This window comes from Mustela putorius, unplaced genomic scaffold, assembly GCF_011764305.1.
Source record: "Mustela putorius furo isolate JIRA1106 unplaced genomic scaffold, ASM1176430v1.1 tig00003859_pilon_pilon_pilon, whole genome shotgun sequence".
NCBI lineage: Eukaryota > Metazoa > Chordata > Mammalia > Carnivora > Mustelidae > Mustela > Mustela putorius.
Window position 1 is genome coordinate 25,302,839 of NW_025422011.1, and position 18,968 is coordinate 25,321,806.

General features: G+C 45.7%; 1 protein-coding gene across 7 annotated transcripts in view; it reads left to right on the plus strand.

The window, feature by feature from the left end:
* Window positions 1–18,968, plus strand: part of SERGEF (secretion regulating guanine nucleotide exchange factor) — a 218,739-nt gene that overhangs the window by 129,399 nt on the left and 70,372 nt on the right. For 5 of the 7 annotated variants that reach the window (XM_045066157.1, XM_045066153.1, XM_045066155.1 and 2 more), the window contains one exon: window positions 5,389–5,425. In XM_045066157.1, coding sequence (XP_044922092.1) covers window positions 5,389–5,425 — 37 coding nt within the window. Of the gene's footprint in view, window positions 1–5,388; window positions 5,426–6,378; window positions 6,551–18,968 lie in introns of those variants that run through there. The other 2 variants (XM_045066158.1, XM_045066159.1) reach the window with 2 other exon arrangements.

Genomic DNA, 18,968 nt, shown 5'->3' on the forward strand with positions numbered 1-18,968 from the left:
CTGACATCTAGGCTTCAGTTAAAAGTTGAAGCCTCACAAAGGAGTTAGAAGTATCTTTGCATCCAAGGCTAGGTTCTTCCAAAGCAAGCAACTCTGCTGCCTCTTTCCTGCCTTGATGGCCTCCATCTGGGGCTATTTCTGAGCCTAAGGGGAAAACTCCATTGGCTGACAGCAGTGCAGTTTGCCTGTAAAACATGCCCAGGCTCCCAGCCTGCTTTTATAACAGGTTTGGAAATTCCAGTTATCTCCTCTGAGTTCTACACACAGGGCAAATGGGTTTGGGTGGAGTTCTAGCAAAGGCTGCACGGAGACACCCGTCCCTTCCCAGTTAACCCCCGCCGTCGGGAGGCTGTCTTTCTGGAGCTTCTCCCAACATGCTTCTCCTCTGGGAGGTGGTGCCTGCCAAAGACTCTCGGCGGTGCAGAGCCCAGGCTTCGAATCCCACCTCTGAGTCCCGGGGAATGGCCCGCCTCCGCCAGGCGCCTGGTTGCCATAGCATCCGCGGGGCACACGGGCCCATTGGCACAGGGCGGGAACCAATCAGAGGGCCCCGCAGGCCGAGGTGTTCCCGGGTGGTCCCAGGGCTGGGGCGCGGTTGGGGTGGGGGAGGTGGGGCGGGGCTGCTCCTGGGAAGATGAGGATGGCTCCTGGCCAGGGGCGCGGAATTGGCCCAGGCCCTACATCCTCTCCTGGGGATCTCAGTGCTACTTCCCCAGAGTCCCCGTCACACACACACCTTCCTTGCTTGTCCCCCTCCCGCGTTCAGAGTTGAACAGTCTGATAGGAGTTATCCGCTAGGGAGGGCAGGGGTGAAGATTTGTTGCCACTTCATAGCCATTTCCCCCAAGAAAAAGCTCTGCAGCAGCTCCTTGATTGGTCCGGAGGTGGGCGGTCTGAGCCCCAGGAAGATGTTTGGACCTTGTAAATCTAGGGCTGCCCCAGCTTAAGATCCCTTGCTGGTAGCTACATGGTTTCCGGATACAAGGAACTGGGCCTGGGTGGTTGGTTTATTTCCATCCTGTTTGCCAACAGGGAAATTAAAACCATTGGGAGGACAGAACACTTGAATTTGAAAGATCACAGAATCTGCAGCCCCAGGAGCTGTAAGAGGCGGGGCAAGTGACTGTACTCTCTGAATCCCAATTGCCCCATTTGTAGAAACAGTTGTAACAAAAGAACCTATCTGCTCTCCTTGGTGTAAGTAAATAATACAGGCAAAGCAGTCATCTGGCTGGCCATAGCTCTCAGTGAGGGACAGTCACCTGTTTCCAGAAGTGGTACAACAGTACTGCCCAGAGCTAGAGTACTCACATGAGTGTTTGGCAGATGTTTTCACATTCATCCAATTTTTGCTTATTCATTTAGTTCTTCATTCATTTAACCCATTAATGCATTCAGCATATATTCTCTGGGCATCTACTCTCGTAGTGTTCCTATTTTAGTCTTTGTGCCCCCGAGACGAGCACAGATTTGCTGGGCATCTACTACCAGTCAGTTCATCCCTGTCCAACTGTATTTGTGGGATCCAGCCCCCAGGGGAGTTGCGACTTTCTTCACAAGAACTGTCGGAGTCTAGCCTGGCAGGAGGCTTGCCAGGGCATCTTGGCCCTGTGGCAGCTGAGGGTTTGGAAACGGTTTGCTGTAGCTCTGCCTCCTGTGGCTGAGGGACCTGAACAGAGCAGACCCCTGTAGTGTTTCAGCAGCCCCGAGTCAGCATACACTTCCACAGTCACTTTTGCTCCCCTCGCCTGTGGGGAGGAGTGCCCCTTCTCCTGAAGGCCCCAGTCAGCCAGCTGGAAGCTACTTTCTCTGTAGTAGGACTTTTGTCTCCCAGGACCAGCCTCCTTTGCTGGTCTGCTGTGCTTTGCCATGCTGGAGTTCCTGAAACAATCCTGTTGTTGCTTTTCAGGCTTCTCTCACCTCAACACTATGTTCTTGTAGCCCCGTTCTCTTCCTGCCCTCACTGTGCATCTCAGCACCTGGCTCCTGTTGGGCAGGAATGGCCACACCGCTACTCATACTTGTTTCGGGATCATCTCACTCCTCAGGGTCCCTCCTCTTTGTACCCCTCCCCTGCCTCCAACTTGATGCCCTGGCTGCTTGGGCTGTGTGACAGAGACGTTCCTGGGGAGGCAGTCAGCTGGACGTCTGAGGGACAGAGCTGCTTCACACAGACACACTTCACAAATAGACATGTCCTGTGTGATAAGGCTATGATGCATCGTGCCATGGGAGCATGTGGGGCAGAGCAGCTGGCTGTGCTTCCAGAATCAGGGCAGTCTTTACCAGAAGGTGATGTTTGGGCAATCTTAAAGGATTTAGCTAGGTAGATAGCGGGAAAAAGGGAATTCAAGTCAAGGAAAATAGTGTTCATAAAAGCCTGAAATTGCCTTATGTTCTTAGAGAAAATATAATGTAGTGTGAATGGGGAAAAAAAGGGGAGTATGTTATTTGGGTTGAGGTTCATGAGTAGCAGAGAGAAGAAGTGAGGCCAGAAGCTAAACAGCACCTACTCATGCGGGCCTTGAAGCATGGGGGAGCTTATGAAAGGGCAGGACATTCACATATATACATAAGGAAAGTGCGACAAATGGTTGCGAAGGAATGGGTTGTCTCGTTTGTCCTGTAGCAGTTCTGTGAGGCAGACAGGGTGACGCCGTTATCTACTGGTTACACCTGAGAGAGAACACTGAGGCCCGAGCACTTATCTTGCCAAGGGTCTCAGAGCCATAAAGCAGAGGGCCTAGGACTCACCTGGCTTCCTGGCTCTGAACCTCTTTCTCCTGGGCATGCTGCCATTGTTAACAGAGTCTTCTAGAAAGCTGCCTGCAGCTGGGTTGGGTGGATGCTGACAGAAGCCATGGGAAACAAATGGTCATTGATACGATCTTGTTGAAGGAGTTGTAGCCCTGGGATTTTGTGGCCTGTGGTGTTTGGTCTCCTGACCTAGTGCACAGACAGCAAGAAGCAGTAGGGAGCTTGGAGCTTCCAGTTCTGCATTTTCTTGACAAACTCCATTCATCAGGGCCTCACTCATTAATTCAGGACAGCATCTGCTGCCTGATACTGGCCTTTGTCAGGGGCTTGTTTCTGCAAGATCCAGTCCTCCAGGTTGGTCAGCTCTTTTGTCCGCAGCCCCAGGGTGAACCCTGGATGTCAGAGGCAAGCCCTTTCTCTGTGTACAGTTTGTAAAATGAAATAACTTTATTTTTAAAAAACAAAGATAATGTCTAGCAGTACAGAACATCACATTGGAGATCAAGCCGACTGGGTTTTCTTTCTGCTGCTGCCATCTAGCTAGCTGTGGAAGTTATTTAAGGCAGTGTGGGCCTCAGTTTTCTCATCTCTAAAATGAGCACAGTCAAACCTCCCTAAAAAGATTGTTGGGATAATTAAGAAGAAATTATGTTTACAGAGTGCATTGGCGTGCTGCTTGGATTTCATACCTCTTCAATATATGGTGACTTGAAATCCTGCTGTTACTGCTTCCCCCACTGCCACTGCTGCCATCACTTAAAGACTATTTGAAAACTAGAGACTATAAGAAAAAGTATTTTATAAACCTACCATCGCAGTGCAACTATCATTATTATTGGTCATATTTCCTTCGAATCTTTTCCCCCACAACTTCAGAACATATCAGATTTTATAGCATATTTATTTTGTAGCCATATTTATTATTTTTCCTTTGTTGTAGGTACATTATATTTATTTTTAATACAAATTTTCCTGATTATGAGATCACTGTATATAATGTAGGAGAGCATAGAAAAAGCAAAAGGAAAACCATACTTATAATGCATACCTCATTCCTAGCCCCGAGGCTATCACTATGAACTTTTTTTTAAAGATTTTATTTATTTATTTGACAGAGAGAGAGAGATCACAAGTAGGCTGAGAGGCAGGCAGAGGAGGTGGGGAAGCAGGCTCTCTGATGAGCAGAGAGCCTGATACGGGGCTCAATCCCAGGACCCTGAGATCATAACCTGAGCCAAAGGCAGAGGCTTAACCCACTGAGCCACCCAGACATCCTTCACTATGAACTTCTGATGTATCTTCTTCAGGTCTTTTGTTTGTGTTTTTTTAAAGAGTCGAGATCATACCACATATACAGTTTTTTCTGTGATTTTTCAGTTCATAGGGTATCATGAGCATTTTTCTTTATTGTAAGCATTATTTTCCAATGGAAAATATTTCCCTGGAAATATTGACTAGGGCAAAATATGCAGGTGTTTCTTTGCCAGACACTGTCAGGGAGTTCACGTAAGTGCGGGTATCTCTGTTTCCTCTAGAGGCTGGGATCTGGAGCACACAGCTTTTACAAAGACAAAAGTCTCAGAAGCTTTGCTGACCCTTCTCACCTAACAGTGTGTTAGTAGGCCTCCGATACTCAAATGGCTTTTGAGCCTGTTACCTTGACTGTCAGGGGCCTGTGCTAATGACCTTTGAATATCATTTCCAAGTGGTTTTCACTGGGAAGGGGTGAGAAGCTACAGCCTCAAGAAAGGAACTAGTGTGAGCCTTAGGAAGATCAGGGATGCTCTAGTCTTTGTTTTGATGCACGCTTGCTCTGGCATCCAAGGCAACTTATTTCCTCTCACCAAGCCTCTGTTGTCTCCCCACAATGTAGAAAGATAGGACTAGATGATCCCCAGGGCCCTTGCAGCACTGAAGTTCCACAGGGACCTGAAGCCTTCCTCTCGCCAGGAGCTGAAGTGAGCATCCTGATAAAGGTCACAGGATGCTTCTCCAGAGTCCAGAGTTTCTTTTAATTAGTACCTGGGGAAGCACTTACGCGTTTATATTTCCACTTACTTCCTCCTGGTAGCGGCTGGGATGGGTAAAGACTGAAAGTCAGGAAGTGCTGCTGGCTGGGTGAAAACACTAGGTTCAGAACCCCAAATGATTCTTCGTCACTTATGTTGTAGCTATTTTTTCTTTTATGTACTTGGTTTTTTCATTCATTCTCTCACTTAGCGGGTGTTAACTGAGTCCCACACCTTGTGCCATCCAGGTCTGTTCTCAAGACACATGCAGTCTATCGAAGAGACAGGAGCAGGTATAAAAGGCAGTAAGAGAATTGCTACAATGGGGTACAGATAAGTTGCATAATGAAGGGAGTACTTGAGTCCACTTAGAAGCAAAGGAGTCTCAATGGACACATTGAGCCTTTAAAGGATGAGTGGAAGTTTTCTAGGCAAATAAGAAGAGGGCATTCCTAGCAGAGGAGCCACATGTGCAAAGGCCCTGAGGTATGAAAGTACATGTCATGTTCTTTGTGAGCCTGGAGGGTGAAAGGGGCAGTGAGCAGATGAGAAAAAGCTGAGTACTTTTCTTTGGACAAGGAATTTTCTTTCTCTAATATAATTTGTTTTTTTCTTTTTTTAGATCTCTTGTGGCTCAGAGCATAATCTGGCTGTGATTGGTGAGTAATTAGTATACTGAGAGCTATGTGTGTTCTGAAACTCTGTGGCAGAGTTAGAGAAGACTTGGTTGATCAAAGGCCAGGGTACCTGTGTGTGTGTGTGTGTGTGTACACATGTTGGAGGAGATTCTAAGAAATATGGAAGTCTTTGGTTGCTCAAGGATTTACTAGAAGCCCCTTTGCTAGAAATTTCTGTCCACATCATTGAGTGTCTTTTTAAGGTGGCCTCCCTGCCCCAGGCAGTGGCATTTGAGGGTATTAAAGATTTTACAGATGAAGGATATCATGTATAGAAAGCCAGACATAAGAGGGGGGAGAAGACTGGGCTGCTCTTGTTTCTCTGAACAAATCCCTTAATCCAGGTTCTTTCCTCTTTCTTGGGAGGAAGGGACTCTGCTCACTGCCTCCCACTGCCTTGTATTCCATGGCACTCAGGAACTCCCAGATGAAGTCAGCCTTCTGACTGGTTGAGGTTTCTTCTTCATTGATTCTGGATAACCAAGGTTCACTCTTTTTATGATTAGGCCCATGAGTAATTCCTTCAAGAAGCTTACTCGTTACTTCTCCAGGTAGACTAGTATCCATGTCACTGCATTTAAGAGGCACGTCTGTAGGGCCCAGCTGCCTGAGTGCAATACAGGCTTCTGTATTGCATATGTAGTATGATCTCAATTCTTTAAAAACTTACTAGTTGTGTGAACCTGGACAAGGTACTTGACCCCTCCATGGGAGGGCAGTAGCGCCTACCTTCTAGAGTTGTTGTGAGGGTTCCAGGAGTTAATATATATAAAGCACATAGAGCAGTGCTTAGCTCCTAGGAAGGGTTTTAGAAATGTTCATTATTATTATCTGATATTTGTTCTAATTGTCCTGTTCTGGGCTTTAGCTCCCCATCTGTAAAATGGAGGCTTTAAAACAGAAAATCAAGATTCCTTCCTGCTCTGATATTTTAGGATCCTATTACAAACCCATCACTGCTTGCCTTCTGTTGGTGACTTCTGTTCCTGGCTACTTCTCTCCCAGCCTCCGACTCAGCTTCTGAAGGGCAAGGCCCCTGCATTTTCTTTTTGTTTCCTGCCGATCTGCAGCATCCAGAGCAGTGCCTGGTACTCTGCAGAGACCTGAGCACTGTTGTCTGAATTGAGCTTAGACGGGGCTCAGCCGCCTGCGGTGGCAGCAGTTGGAAGCACTACTCTGTAGGCCCGAACGTGATGTGCAACGAGGCAGAACCAAGGACAGCTGAGGAGGTAGGCTGCCAGCTAGCAGAGGGGGGCGGGGAGTAAACTGGGCTGGAGTCAGAGAAGGAGCGAGAAAATGTAATGGCAAACCTGTGCCGCTTTGCAGCCGCCCCAGATACTTTGTACCAGAGCTGCTCCAGCCTGGGTGTAATAAAGACAAGCTAAGCAGGGGGTCCGAGGTGGTGCCGGGGGTGCTGCCGCTGCTGCTCTTGCCGGTCCAGGAGAGGGCTTAGCTCCCTCTGTGACCAGTGCCAAAAGAAGATGGCAGGGACTCTGAGTACGAGAAAGCACACAGTCCCAATGAAGGAGGGGCAGGTGCTAGCAGGGTAGCAGGCTGAGTAGATAGAGGCAGCCTCGGGCTGTAGAAAGAGCATAGCCTGTGCAGGTAGACAGCCTTGGTTCACACCAGCTGCATCTCTCTGGAGCCTCCATTCCCCCCTCATCTCTGTAACGGGGGGGATCTCCACTTTGCAGGACTGCTGTGAGGATTACTGTGTGTGAGTTACCTGGTATAAAGGAGGTGTGAGAGAAATACGTGTGTGTATTTATAGTTCTGTTTGCTTCTCCTTTCTCTTGGTCAGGGTGGGGAGAGGGGAGAATGGCTTGCCTAGTGTAACTGTGCTAGTGAAACCATTGTTACTTGGGAGGAAGAGATGATAACATTCTGGAAAAGTGGCCAGTGTTACCGTAGTGAGGAGAACATCAGAGGCCATGGAGAGCAAGTTGTGCCAGTGAGCTCCTGGAGGGCGGACCTGTTCTTTTCTGTTTTGTCCTCAGTGCCTGGTCTTGGCTGACAGTCTGTTGAATGCATGGTTGCAGAATCAGGGAAGGTGGGCCCAGTCACACAGCTCTGGGCCTGTCTCCCTGCGTGTGTGTGAGCTGGGAGCAGAGGCCCCCCACCACTGGAGGGATGGGCCCCTCCATGGGTGCCCTGTGGGATGCAGGCTGTGTGACAGGAAGTGCCTGTTGACTCTGGCAGAAGGCCAGGAGAGGGAGACAAGCTGAAGGAGGAGAGTTCTTTCCGAGGTAAAGCCTGGTTCTCACAGCCAGCTCCTGGCCTCAGCCCTTCTACAATTGCCTACTTTAGATGGATTCCTCCCCCTCCAGTCTCATTCCCTGAGATCTGGCCCTCTGTGCTTGGTGCTGGGTCTCCCATGTGGTAGGCGCAGAACAGTTACAGAATAGACTAGAACAGAATATAAGGGAGCCAAACTTTCCTCGAGTGTAGAAGCAGCTTTAGTGTCTAATGAATGTGCGACAGACAAACCAGAGAGGGAGGCGGAATAGAGACGGGTGGAAGGACATAACTCAGGACCTGCTTTTGGAATGGACACTCCGCAAAGTATGTTTGCTATACCCATTTTATAGAGAAGAAACCTGAGACTCAGAGGATATACGGGTTGATCAGGGGTAGGTAGCAATAAATAATAGAGCTGTCTACCTGACTTACCAGACTGTTCTTTCCACCCTATCCAGTGCGGGTGGTGGTCAGGGAGAGCACAGACCCTTGGGTCGGATTGCGTGATTCTAGTCCTGGCTCCCACACTCAGGAGCTGTGTACTCTTGTATAAGTGGCTTAACCCCCCCTGTGTCTTGATGGCCTCATCTGGAATATCGTATTATTGACCTCATAAGTTTGTTATATAAAGTGCTAATAACAGTGCTTGGCACAAATATAAAGGCTCAATAAACGTTAGCTGGCATTATCTCCATCATCATCATCATTATCATCATCATGTATGAAGATTTCAAGGAAGGAAGTAATTATAAGATGAGTATAAAAAGGTTTAATGCTCAAGGTAGGAACCTCAGGAGCTACAGAGGGAAGTGTCTTCCACCCAGAATGCCAGGGACCAGTGCAGAATCCAAGTGTAGCTACAAAAGGGATTTGTAAAACTTGGAGCCTGGGGACGCCAGTCTGGGGGATCTGGAAACAGTGCTAGGCCGGATTGGTTCCAGATGGGGCTTCTGCTATCCGCTGTCCCAGACAGGGATTCAGAACATGCACGTTCCAGCCTGAAGTAAACCCCACAGCAGCCACACTTGAGGTTTCTCTAGGGAACAAAATAATTCTACTCTGCTACTTCATTCACTTCCAGGTTTCTTTTTTCCCTTTCTTTTGCAGTTTGGTTTGGTTCTTGCCTTAATTTTCCAATAACACTTCTCTTGACATATTCTGTGTCTGCCACGAGGCATGGCCGTGGCTAGACAGGATGGTGAGGCAGCGCGAGTTCCTGCTTCGGAAAAGGAGTAGCTGCTGGAGTGAGGCGCAGAGAAACTCAAGTGATGATCAGGAAGGAGAGCGCTGAGGCAGAGGCCACAGCTGGCCTGGCCCTTTCTAACTGTGCCATGCACGGTCCTGCTGGCTCAGTGGGCCCGATTCCTCATGTGTGTGATCAACCCGCCCCTGAAAGTTGTTCTGCGAAATGGCATAGGCATGTCAGGTGCCTGCTCGGTGCCTGCCATGTAACAGGTGCTCAGCAGGTGCTTGCTCGCTTGGCAGGTTTGCCGGGCTGTTTCTTTCTTCCTGCCTTCCCACCTAGGATTTCCCTCTGCATCTCACAGAGCTGGCTGACTGGCTCCCATTCGTGGGCAGAGACTGAGGTCAGCAGAGGTGACATGAGGGCATGTGACCACCACTTGCTCAGAAGATCCCTGCCTACCAGAGGCTGGCTTCCAGGTCTGGCTCCGTCTTTGGGGGCCTTACCTCCGTGTCTGGCTGAATTGGTTCCAGCTGTTTTGCTTCCCCTGGGAGCAGCTTATTTTGGCTTGAATGGGCAATTTGTTTGCCTTCTCTCCTGATGTGCAGTTGTTCAGCCTTCCCTTCCTGCAGAGAAAAAAAGAGCTGACTGCATTTCCTCTCTCCCCGCTCCACGCAGACCTTTGGAAAGGATTTTATTGGTGGCCTTTTCCTGGAGCATTCAGGCTTGCCAGACATGCATTGTTAAAGGGTTAGATATTTGGCAAGAAAGTGTCATAACCACCTCCTCCTCCTCCTCCTCCAAGCAAAGCCAGCTCTCTTACCAAATTAGAGCTGTAATCTATGTAAGGATCTTTTCCCCCCTTCGTTTCAGTGATGATTTCCAATTATTGAACCTTTGTACCTTTGTAATATGTGTGGCAAAACATCTGACCTTCACTTGAAACCCATCAAGCAGGGTCAGAGAGGAATTTAATAGTGAGAATTAAATATTTTTTGACACTGGCTGTTCCTCTAAGAGGCCATACCTCCAAGCCCCAGGGGCTTGCAGAGAGCTTAGAGGCAAGTGTAAACTGTATGGTCCTGTGCACAGTGTGATTGGCAAAGCATAAATGCTTTATACTATCTCATTTAATCCTCAGAGCAAATCACTGAGTTGGTGCTGTTATTAACTCCATTTTCTAGATGAGGGAAGCTGAAGCCTAGGCTGAGTGGTTTGTTGGGAGGAGTAAGTGTGCCAGGTCTTTAACCCAGGCCTCTAACTTCAGAGCCTGTGGTCCGCTACCCCCCATGCTGCCGTCCTGCGGACCAGTGACAGTCTAGCCTGGTTTTAAGGCCACCAGATAAGATGATCTCATCTTAGTTCCCCTTCATGTTAGCAGCTTCTGTCTTGTACCCTAAATGTCTTCTCCTTCCGATTCAGCAGTTCTGTGTATAATCACCAGATAGAACTGTGAAGTTGATGACATTGTTTTGGAAAACTACCCCTTTTTAGGATTCTTCTTCCCCCCTCTCATTGTCCCTTACTGCTTAAAAAATTAATTTACTTATTTAATTTTTGAATAATTAACGCACACATATGATTCAAACTTAAAAGGCATAAAAAGATTTTTTTTTTAAAGATTTATTTATTTATTTGACAGAGAGAAATCACAAGTAGATGGAGAGGCAGGCAGAGAGAGAGAGAGAGAGAGAGAGAGGGAAGCAGGCTCCCTGCCAAGCAGAGAGCCCTATGCGGGACTCGATCCCAGGACCCTGAGATCATGACCTGAGCCGAAGGCAGCGGCTTAACCCACTGAGCCACCCAGGCGCCCCAGGCATAAAAAGATTTAAAATGAAAAACCTTCCTCCTTCTCTGTCCTCCTATTTGTCCAATGTACAAAAATCCTTCTACCACATGTGCAGCTAATGTCTGTTCATCTGTATTTTTCTAGTTTCTTTTTGCACATATTAAGTAAATGCTACAATATATATATTTTTATAATGTTATATAGTTTTAACCCTGCATTTCAGTTAATACAAAAATATACTTATATCATGCACATATTATATATAATATAAGATATAATATCTATATTACAAGATATAGTTTTTTTTCTTTTCTTTTTTTTTTATTTATTTTCAGCATAACAGTATTCATTACTTTTGCACCACACCCAGGGCTCCATGCAATCTGTGCCCTCTCTAATACCCACCACCTGGTTCCCCCAACCTGCTACGATATATTTTTATCCCTCCTTTCACATCAGTGGTACTATATGGTACATAGTTTGTAGTGTCTTATTTTTTCTTTCAATAGTTTATCAGCATAAAAGCCCCCCCAGATAGTATTACAGGTATATAATATTCCAATGTACCTATGGATTTATTTAACCCATACCCTTTTGATGGACATGTAGATCATCTCTGATGTTTTGCTATTATAGGTAATGGTGTAGTGAACAACCTTGTGTATATATGTCATTTCATTGGTGGGATGTTGAAGAATAAACCCCTAGAAGCAAAATTATTGTATCAAAGAGTAAGCATAACAATTTTGCATAGGCATAGGCAATTTTGCCCTCATAGGAATTATACCATTTTTCACTCCCACTAGTAATAAATGAGTGCCTGTTTCTGCAGCAAGAGTATGTCAAGAAACTTCTAGATTTTCACCAATCTGATGGGTGAAAAACTACTAAGAGTGGTCTTTGTTTTTTTTTTTTTTTTACTTTTTAAATTGAGTTACAATATATATACAGTAAAGTGTACAGATCTTAGAGGTCCAGTTTGATGAGTTTTTCCATATGCACATACCTAGGAAACTACGACCCAGTACAAGACACAGGACGTTTCAGGTACCTAAGAAGGTATCTCTTCTCAGGCAATACCCCAGCCCCAGAGTTAACTACTACTCCAGCTTCTGTCTCCAGAAACGAGCTGTGTCAGTGGCTGAACTGCATATAAATGGTGTTACACACTGTGTACCCTTTTGTGTTCAGCTTCTTTTGTTCAACACATTCTGTCTCTAAGACACCTCTATTTGTGTGTAGCAGAAGTTCTTTTTCATTGGTCAGTATTAGCCCACTGGGTGAATATACTACAACTCAGATGTCCATTTCACTGTTGCTTCCCTTTGGAAGACTGTGAATCAGGCTGCTGTCAACATTCTTACACATGCCTTTTGGTGAACATACACACTGGTTTCTCCTGAGTGCACACCTGGGGTAGGATTTCTGGATCCGGTCCTTAGCGTTAGTGGATAAACAGTTTTCCAAAGTAGTGGTGCCAGTTACATATTGCCCGTCAGCAATATATGGGCGTTCCAACTGTGCCATATTCTTGCCAGGTGTTTTCTGTCTTGCTGATCGAGGCCATCCTGCAGAATAAGTAGTATGGAACCTCACTGTCATTTTCATTTACATTTCTTTGATAGCCAGTGACGTGAAGCGCCTTTTTATATACTTAGAGGCCACTCGGTCAGCTTCTTCTGTCAAGTGCAAAGACTTAAGTGCAAACACTCTCAAGTGGGTTTTTTCTGTGTTTTTCTTAATGTTTTGCACAAGGCATCAAGGATTCAAGTCCTTTGTGATATATATATATATATATATGTATATATATATATATATATAGCGCGAACATCTTTTCCTTTCCCAGTCAATGGCTTGTCTTTTGCTCTCTTACTGGTGTCTTTTGATGCACAGATATCCTTAATTCCAGTGAAGTCTAGTTTATCAGTCTTTTATTTAATGGTTTGAGGTGTTTGTGCTCTCTTTAAAACGTTTTTGTCTGCTTCAAGGTCCCGAAATGAAAATATTCTCCTTTGTGTTCATCTGGAAACTTTATTAATGTTGCCTTTTACATCTAGGTTTAGAATCCATTTTGAATTTGTGTTTTAAAAAATCCAACAACACATTGCTCTAAAACCATCTATTGAAAAGTTCATCCTTTCCCCACTGAATTCTAGAGGCTCCTTTGTTGTAAATCAAGAGACTGTATATATGTGTAAATTTGGTTTTTGATTCTCCCTTCTCTTGCATTAGTTTATTCTTCTATGTGCATGCTAGTACCATTTCGCCTTGATTGCAGCTTTATAATAAATTCCAATATCTGGTTTTAGATTTTCCAACTCTGTTCTCCTTTAAGGTGATTGTGACTTTTATAGTTCCTCTGCTTATAGTTATGAATGAAGATTGAGCACCTTTTTGTATATTCAGGAGCTCTTTGTATTTTTGTCCTTTTTTTTTTTTTTTAAGATTTTATGTATTTATTTTAGAGAGAGTGTGTGTGTTCACCAGTGAGGGAGGGACAAAGGGAAGGCGCAGAGGGAGAGAATCACAAGCAGACTCCTCACTTAGCACGGAGCCTGACATGGGGCTCGATCTCAAGACCCTGAGATCAGGACCTGAGGCAAAACCAAGAGTTGGATGCTTAACTGACTGAGCCACTCAGTCCCCCCTGTATTTTCTTCTTTATGAAGGGTTTCTTCACATATGTATTAGTTTTTCATCGCTACTGTAACAGATTACCAGAAAATTAGTGGCTTAGAACAACACAAATGAGTTATTGTAGACTTTGAGGTCAGGAGTCTGAAATGGGTCTCACTGGGCTGAAGTCAGGGTGTGAACAGGATGCATGTTTTTCTGGAATCTATAAGAAGAGTGTTTTCTTGCTGCTCGCAATTTGTGGAGGCCACCTGCATTTCTTGACTGTGGTTCCTGCCATCTTCAAAGCCCCAAGTGGCGGGTTGAATCTTTCTTTCATCATACGGCTCTGACACTGACTTTTCTGCCATCCTCTTCCATATTTAAGAATCCTTGTGATTCCTGGGGCGCCTGGGTGGCTCAGTGGGTTAAGCCGATGCCTTCGGCTCAGGTCATGATCTCAGGGTCCTGGGATCCAGCCCCGCATCGGACTCTCTGCTCAGCAGGGAGCCTGCTTCCTCCTCTTTCTCTCTGCCTGCCTCTCTGCCTGCTTGTGATCTCTCTCTGTCAAATAAATAAAATCTTTAAAACAAACAAACAAAACAACAACAAAAAAAACCCTCTAAGAATCCTCGTGATTCCTTTGGGCTCCCTCTCCCACTCTGGATAATCTAGCATAATCTCTGTATCTGAAGGTCAGCTAATAAGCAAGTTTAATTTCACCTGCTACCTCAGTTCTCCTTTGCCATGTAACGTAACACTCACAGGCTCCAGGGATTAGGACTTTGGGATGATATTGTATGGCTTGTCTCAATATCCTTTGCCCTTTTTTTCCAGATAGATTGTTGGTCTTTATCTAATTAATTTCTAGGAGCCGGGCCCTTGAGTGGCTCAGTTGGTTAAGGGTCTGCCTTCTGCTCAGATCATGATCCCAGGATCCTAGGATTGAGCCCTGCATTGGGCTCCCTGCTCAGCGGGGCATCTGCTCCTTCCTCTTCCTCTGCCTCCCAACCCCCGGCTTGTGCTCTGTCTCTCAAATAAATAAATAAAATCTTTGAAAAATTTTCTAGGAGCTTTTTATGTATTAAGGCAGTTAGGTCTTTGTGGTTCAGATGACAAATGTATTTTCTCATCTTTTTAAAATTTCTACTCTTGGTGTTTTTTTGTTTTTGTTTTGTTTTGTCCTGTTTTTGCCATGCAACCTTTTCTTTCTCTACAGATGAAATTTATCAGTCTTTTCCTGTGTGGCTTCTGGATTTTGAGTTAGAGAAGCCCTCCCTATTCCAGGGTATTCAAGACTTTTCTCATATTTTGCTCTACTACTTTTTAGGTTTGTTTGTTTGTTTTTTAACATGTAAGTCTTTGATCCGTTTGGAACTTATTCTGATACACATTGTCAAGTGTGGATTCAACCTCATTATTTTTCCAGATGGTTACCCAATACTGTCTCAACACTACTTACTGAATTCCCTTTCTTTGGCTGTCCTCCTGGATCCCATTGCTTCCAGGGCAACCCTACTCAGGTCATGATCCCAGGATCCTAGGATTGAGCCCTGCATCGGGCTCCCTGCTCAGCGAGGCATCTGCTCCTTCCTCTTCCTCTGCCTAAAGAGAGGCATAAAGAGAGGCATAAAGAGAGGCAGTGACTGACCCAAGATTGCCACCTGGTCAGTGGCAGAGCTGGGGCTAGACCTCAGGTCCAGCTCATGCTGCTCAGTCTGAAGCTGGTGGCTCGTTCTCGAGGAGCTTTCCCTGCGGGTTGTGGCCTCCTGGGCTTTTGGCTGAGACAGAGCAGTCCCTTGGTTCTGTGGGCTCTCAGTGCGCTCTCCCAGGTCATGCTTTGCTCATCTCTGGAGTGAGATATATTCGTTGCCACTGTCACACCTCACTGCATGGGTACTGTGTTTACTTCTCTACCAGGCTGAAAATGTGATGAAATCTTTGGCATTCAGGAGAGATGTTTTACAATTAATGCAGAGATGTATTTACGGACCACTGGTTATTGTTTAAGTCACATTTCTTTTGAGTCATTTGTTTTCAAGGCCTGGCCTCACATCACAAGGTGTGCCTTTTCAGCTTTCAATAAAGGTAGATTTTTTTTCCACTATAATTTCCAAAGAAGCAATGATAGTATCACTCCACAGGAGTCATTCTATGTGAGACCACACATGAGGGTGGCAGGCTGTCAAGGAGGCTCACGTACTTGCTAATTACTCTCTATGCCAGCCTTTGTGGGCACAAGGTTGCTTACCACATTTTAGCACAATGCTCTGGTCCTTTTAGGATTGCTTCCAGGAGCAGAAACCACAATCGTGACCCACTGTCCTTGTTTACAAATACGAGGCTTGGGGCCTAGCAAAGGTAAATCTAACAAAGGTGAACTCAAGGTACAAACTACAGTGAGGTAGATGAGCTGGAGGCAGCCTTCTGCCGAGGAGGGACTGAGGTCTGGTCCCAGCATTGTCTGCTACCTGCTGTCTCTGTGATCCTGGGCAGTCATTTCTCTCTCTGGGCCTGGGGATCCCCACACAAGAAGTGTTTCTAAAGTCTGCTGCACCACTCAGGTCTGGCCTCATGTAAACCGTGTTGCACATTTAAACAAAAAAGATTAATTAATTTATTTAAATAATTTTTTTTATTGTGGTGTCATTTAATGAAGCCTACTGTTGTAACAGATTTTTAAGTGTACAATATGGTATTGTTAGCTGTAGGCACAGTGTTGTATCAGGGACCTCTAAAACTTACTCATCTTCCTTCCTGAAACAGTTACTTTTCTTGGTGTCCATGACACCCTGCTCTCTTGATTCCTTCTGTTTCACTGGCTGCTTCTCCTTAGTCTCCTTCATGGGCTCTGCCTCTCCTCCTCCCAAATGCTGAAGGTCTGAGCACTCTGGGGCTTTGTGTTAGTCTCCTGTCTCTTTCTCTGCAGGTTTTCCAGTCAACCTCATTCAGTCCCATGGCTTTAGAAACTTTTTGTATGCTGATGATTTCCCAATTTTTATGTTCGGTTCCAACCTCTCCTCTGAGCACCAAATTATATATCCAGGTCCCCATTTGACATTGCCACATTAATTTTAAATAGGTATCTCCAGTGTAATGTGCTCAGAATAGATCTTTTATTTGTCTTTTTTAAGACCATCTTTACTGGGTCTTTTTCTCAGTATATGGCATCACAATCGACTCAGTTGCTGAAGCCAAAAATCTAGGAGTCCATATTGATTCCTCTCCTCTCCTCGTTCATCCTCACATCGACTCCCCTAGGAGGTCTTGCTGACTTTACCTGAGAATGTCTACTTTGCTCCATTTCTACTACTACTGCTTAGTCCACACCATCAGGGTCTCTCCTTGGGACTGTTTCTAGAACCCTAACTATACCAGGACTCCCTTGTCTTCCCCACCACTAGAAAAAATGGAATTCCTATGGCATGGGTATATGGTAGCCAGAGTGCTTTTATGTGTCATACCTCTTAATGGGCTGAATTTTTTCTACCTGCATTTTCTACAGGGCGCTGCGCCTGTCTGTTAAATACCGACCTACTGTTACATATAGTATTCTCCTCATTCCTTCCCTTACTAGTGGCTCACAGTTTGCCTTGTGGCATTCTGGGTGCTGTGGAGGAAAACAGCCAATGCTTGTTCCCTCATGGAGCTCACATTAAGTGGGAAAAAGAACTATGAATGAAGTCTGCCACATAGTTATATACTTAATGAACAGTGAGTGAATCCCAAGTATAGAGTGGTAAGAATTAGAGGAAAAGGTTGAAAGGGAGGAATGATTAATTCTGCAAATGATCATAGAAAAGGTAGCTTTTGAGCGGAGGAAGGGTAAAGAGCCTTGTGTGCTGAGGGACCAACATGAGGAAAGGGAAGGAAGGTTTAGGCTTTAAAGAGTGAGTCATGGCTGAGGTACAGTGGCCGACCGTCAGGACAACAGAGGGTAAGCTAGGGCCAGGTCTCCAATGGCATGCTGAGGGGCATTGACTTTATCATACAAACAGTGTGGAGCCATTATTGGTCATATAGGAAGATACTTCAGAAGCTGACAATTATAACAGAAGATAAAAGCCTTTAAAAAAATGGATAATGCCTTTTTGCAGAGAAAAAGGAATGGATGGTAGTTGGGTGCCTACTATGCACTGGCACCATTCTGAGCATTTTGCATATATCATTTCATTTTATCATCACCATGTAGGATAGAAAATAGACAGATGAGCATTGTCCCTGTTTTTTCAAATGGGAAATTGAAGACTCAAAAGAGGTGGAGCCCAGGATTTAGACCAACTGTCTATCATCTTCAAGGTCCACACATTCCCCCCTCATCCTGCCACATCACTGAAGGGGTCATGCTTTGGGTTAATTAGTATATCAGGAAGCACCAGTAATCTTAGAGCATGCAGGTGACTTTGGAAGCCAGGAGGAAGCAGCAGCAGAGCTAGTACTGATAGCTCTTATCTGCCTCTGCCCCATTGTCCTCAGAGCGTAGCACCTCTGGGAGCATGGACAGCATGGGACAGCTTTGACCATGACCAAGAAGTCAGGCCTGCGGGCCTGCTCTGTCCTTCCTTTGAGCAAGCTTCCTGAGGTTGGGTGGCACTTAGACTCACAGTGTTGCCCCTTAGCACCCAAAGGCCTTAGCTTATGCTGGAGCCCTAAATACCACCAACCCCATGGCTGCTGTCCCTGCTGCCTCTTATCTGCCTGGAATCCCTCTCCCTCCTGCGTGCACTGAAAACCCTTAACACAGAACAGCTGAGACTGTTCATTCCAAAGTGCTCTCTTTGGGCAGGGCTTCAGCAATGCTCTATTTGCCCATTTGGCCATTCATGGATTTACTGATTCATTAAGAGGCTGCACCATGTAGTAGAAAGAGCCCGGGGCCAAGGGACCTGAGTGTAGGACTAGCTGCTGTCCCTTTGGGCTGGCCACTTTCCTTCTCTGGTCCTCCTTTTCTTTATGGATAAAAGAAGAGAATTGTATAAGATAATCTTCAAGGTGTCTTTCAGCTCTGCCCCTTTCTGGGTTTTGTTCTTCCATAAAGTCATGCCTTGCCCCTAACATAGCATTAAGGGAATGCTTCTCAGAAGAGGTTATGTTTACAGTGGATCTTAAAGGATGAGTAGGGGGAGGAGAATGGCATTCCAGCAAATGGGATCAACATGAACAAGAGCACAGAGAAGACTGGCATGTTGGGGGAAAAGAAGGGATCAGGAGGGGAACAGAGCAGTGGGAGACAAGGCTAAGGGACGTCTGCAGCCAGGTCACAAAGGCCTTGAATGACAAGCTAAGCAGCTGGGACTTCAACTTGCAGGGTAACAATAATACATCATGATATAGCTCCTGTGCTATACTTTCTCTTTTCCTGGGGTTACAATTGCCTGTTTTTTCCCTTCTTCCTTTGATTGATTTTCTATATACTTCAACAGAGGAATGGCAGTGGGTTTGATTTTGTGGCTTTGTAAGATACTAATTCAGTAAGCTTGTGCTTTTCTTCTTGAGACAAGAAAGATGCTGCTGACCTTCCAGCCTTCAGCACACTGAATGTCTGATGGCTCCGACCAGGCATCCTGGCTCCAAAATCCCCATCAGTTTCCTTGGCCTAGACCCACCCCATCCTAGGTGGGATTAGCTCGAGGCTAATCTTTCCTCTTTCTCAAGCAGCCACGAAGCTAACAGGGACAGGAAGCTCACAGCGTAGTCCTCGT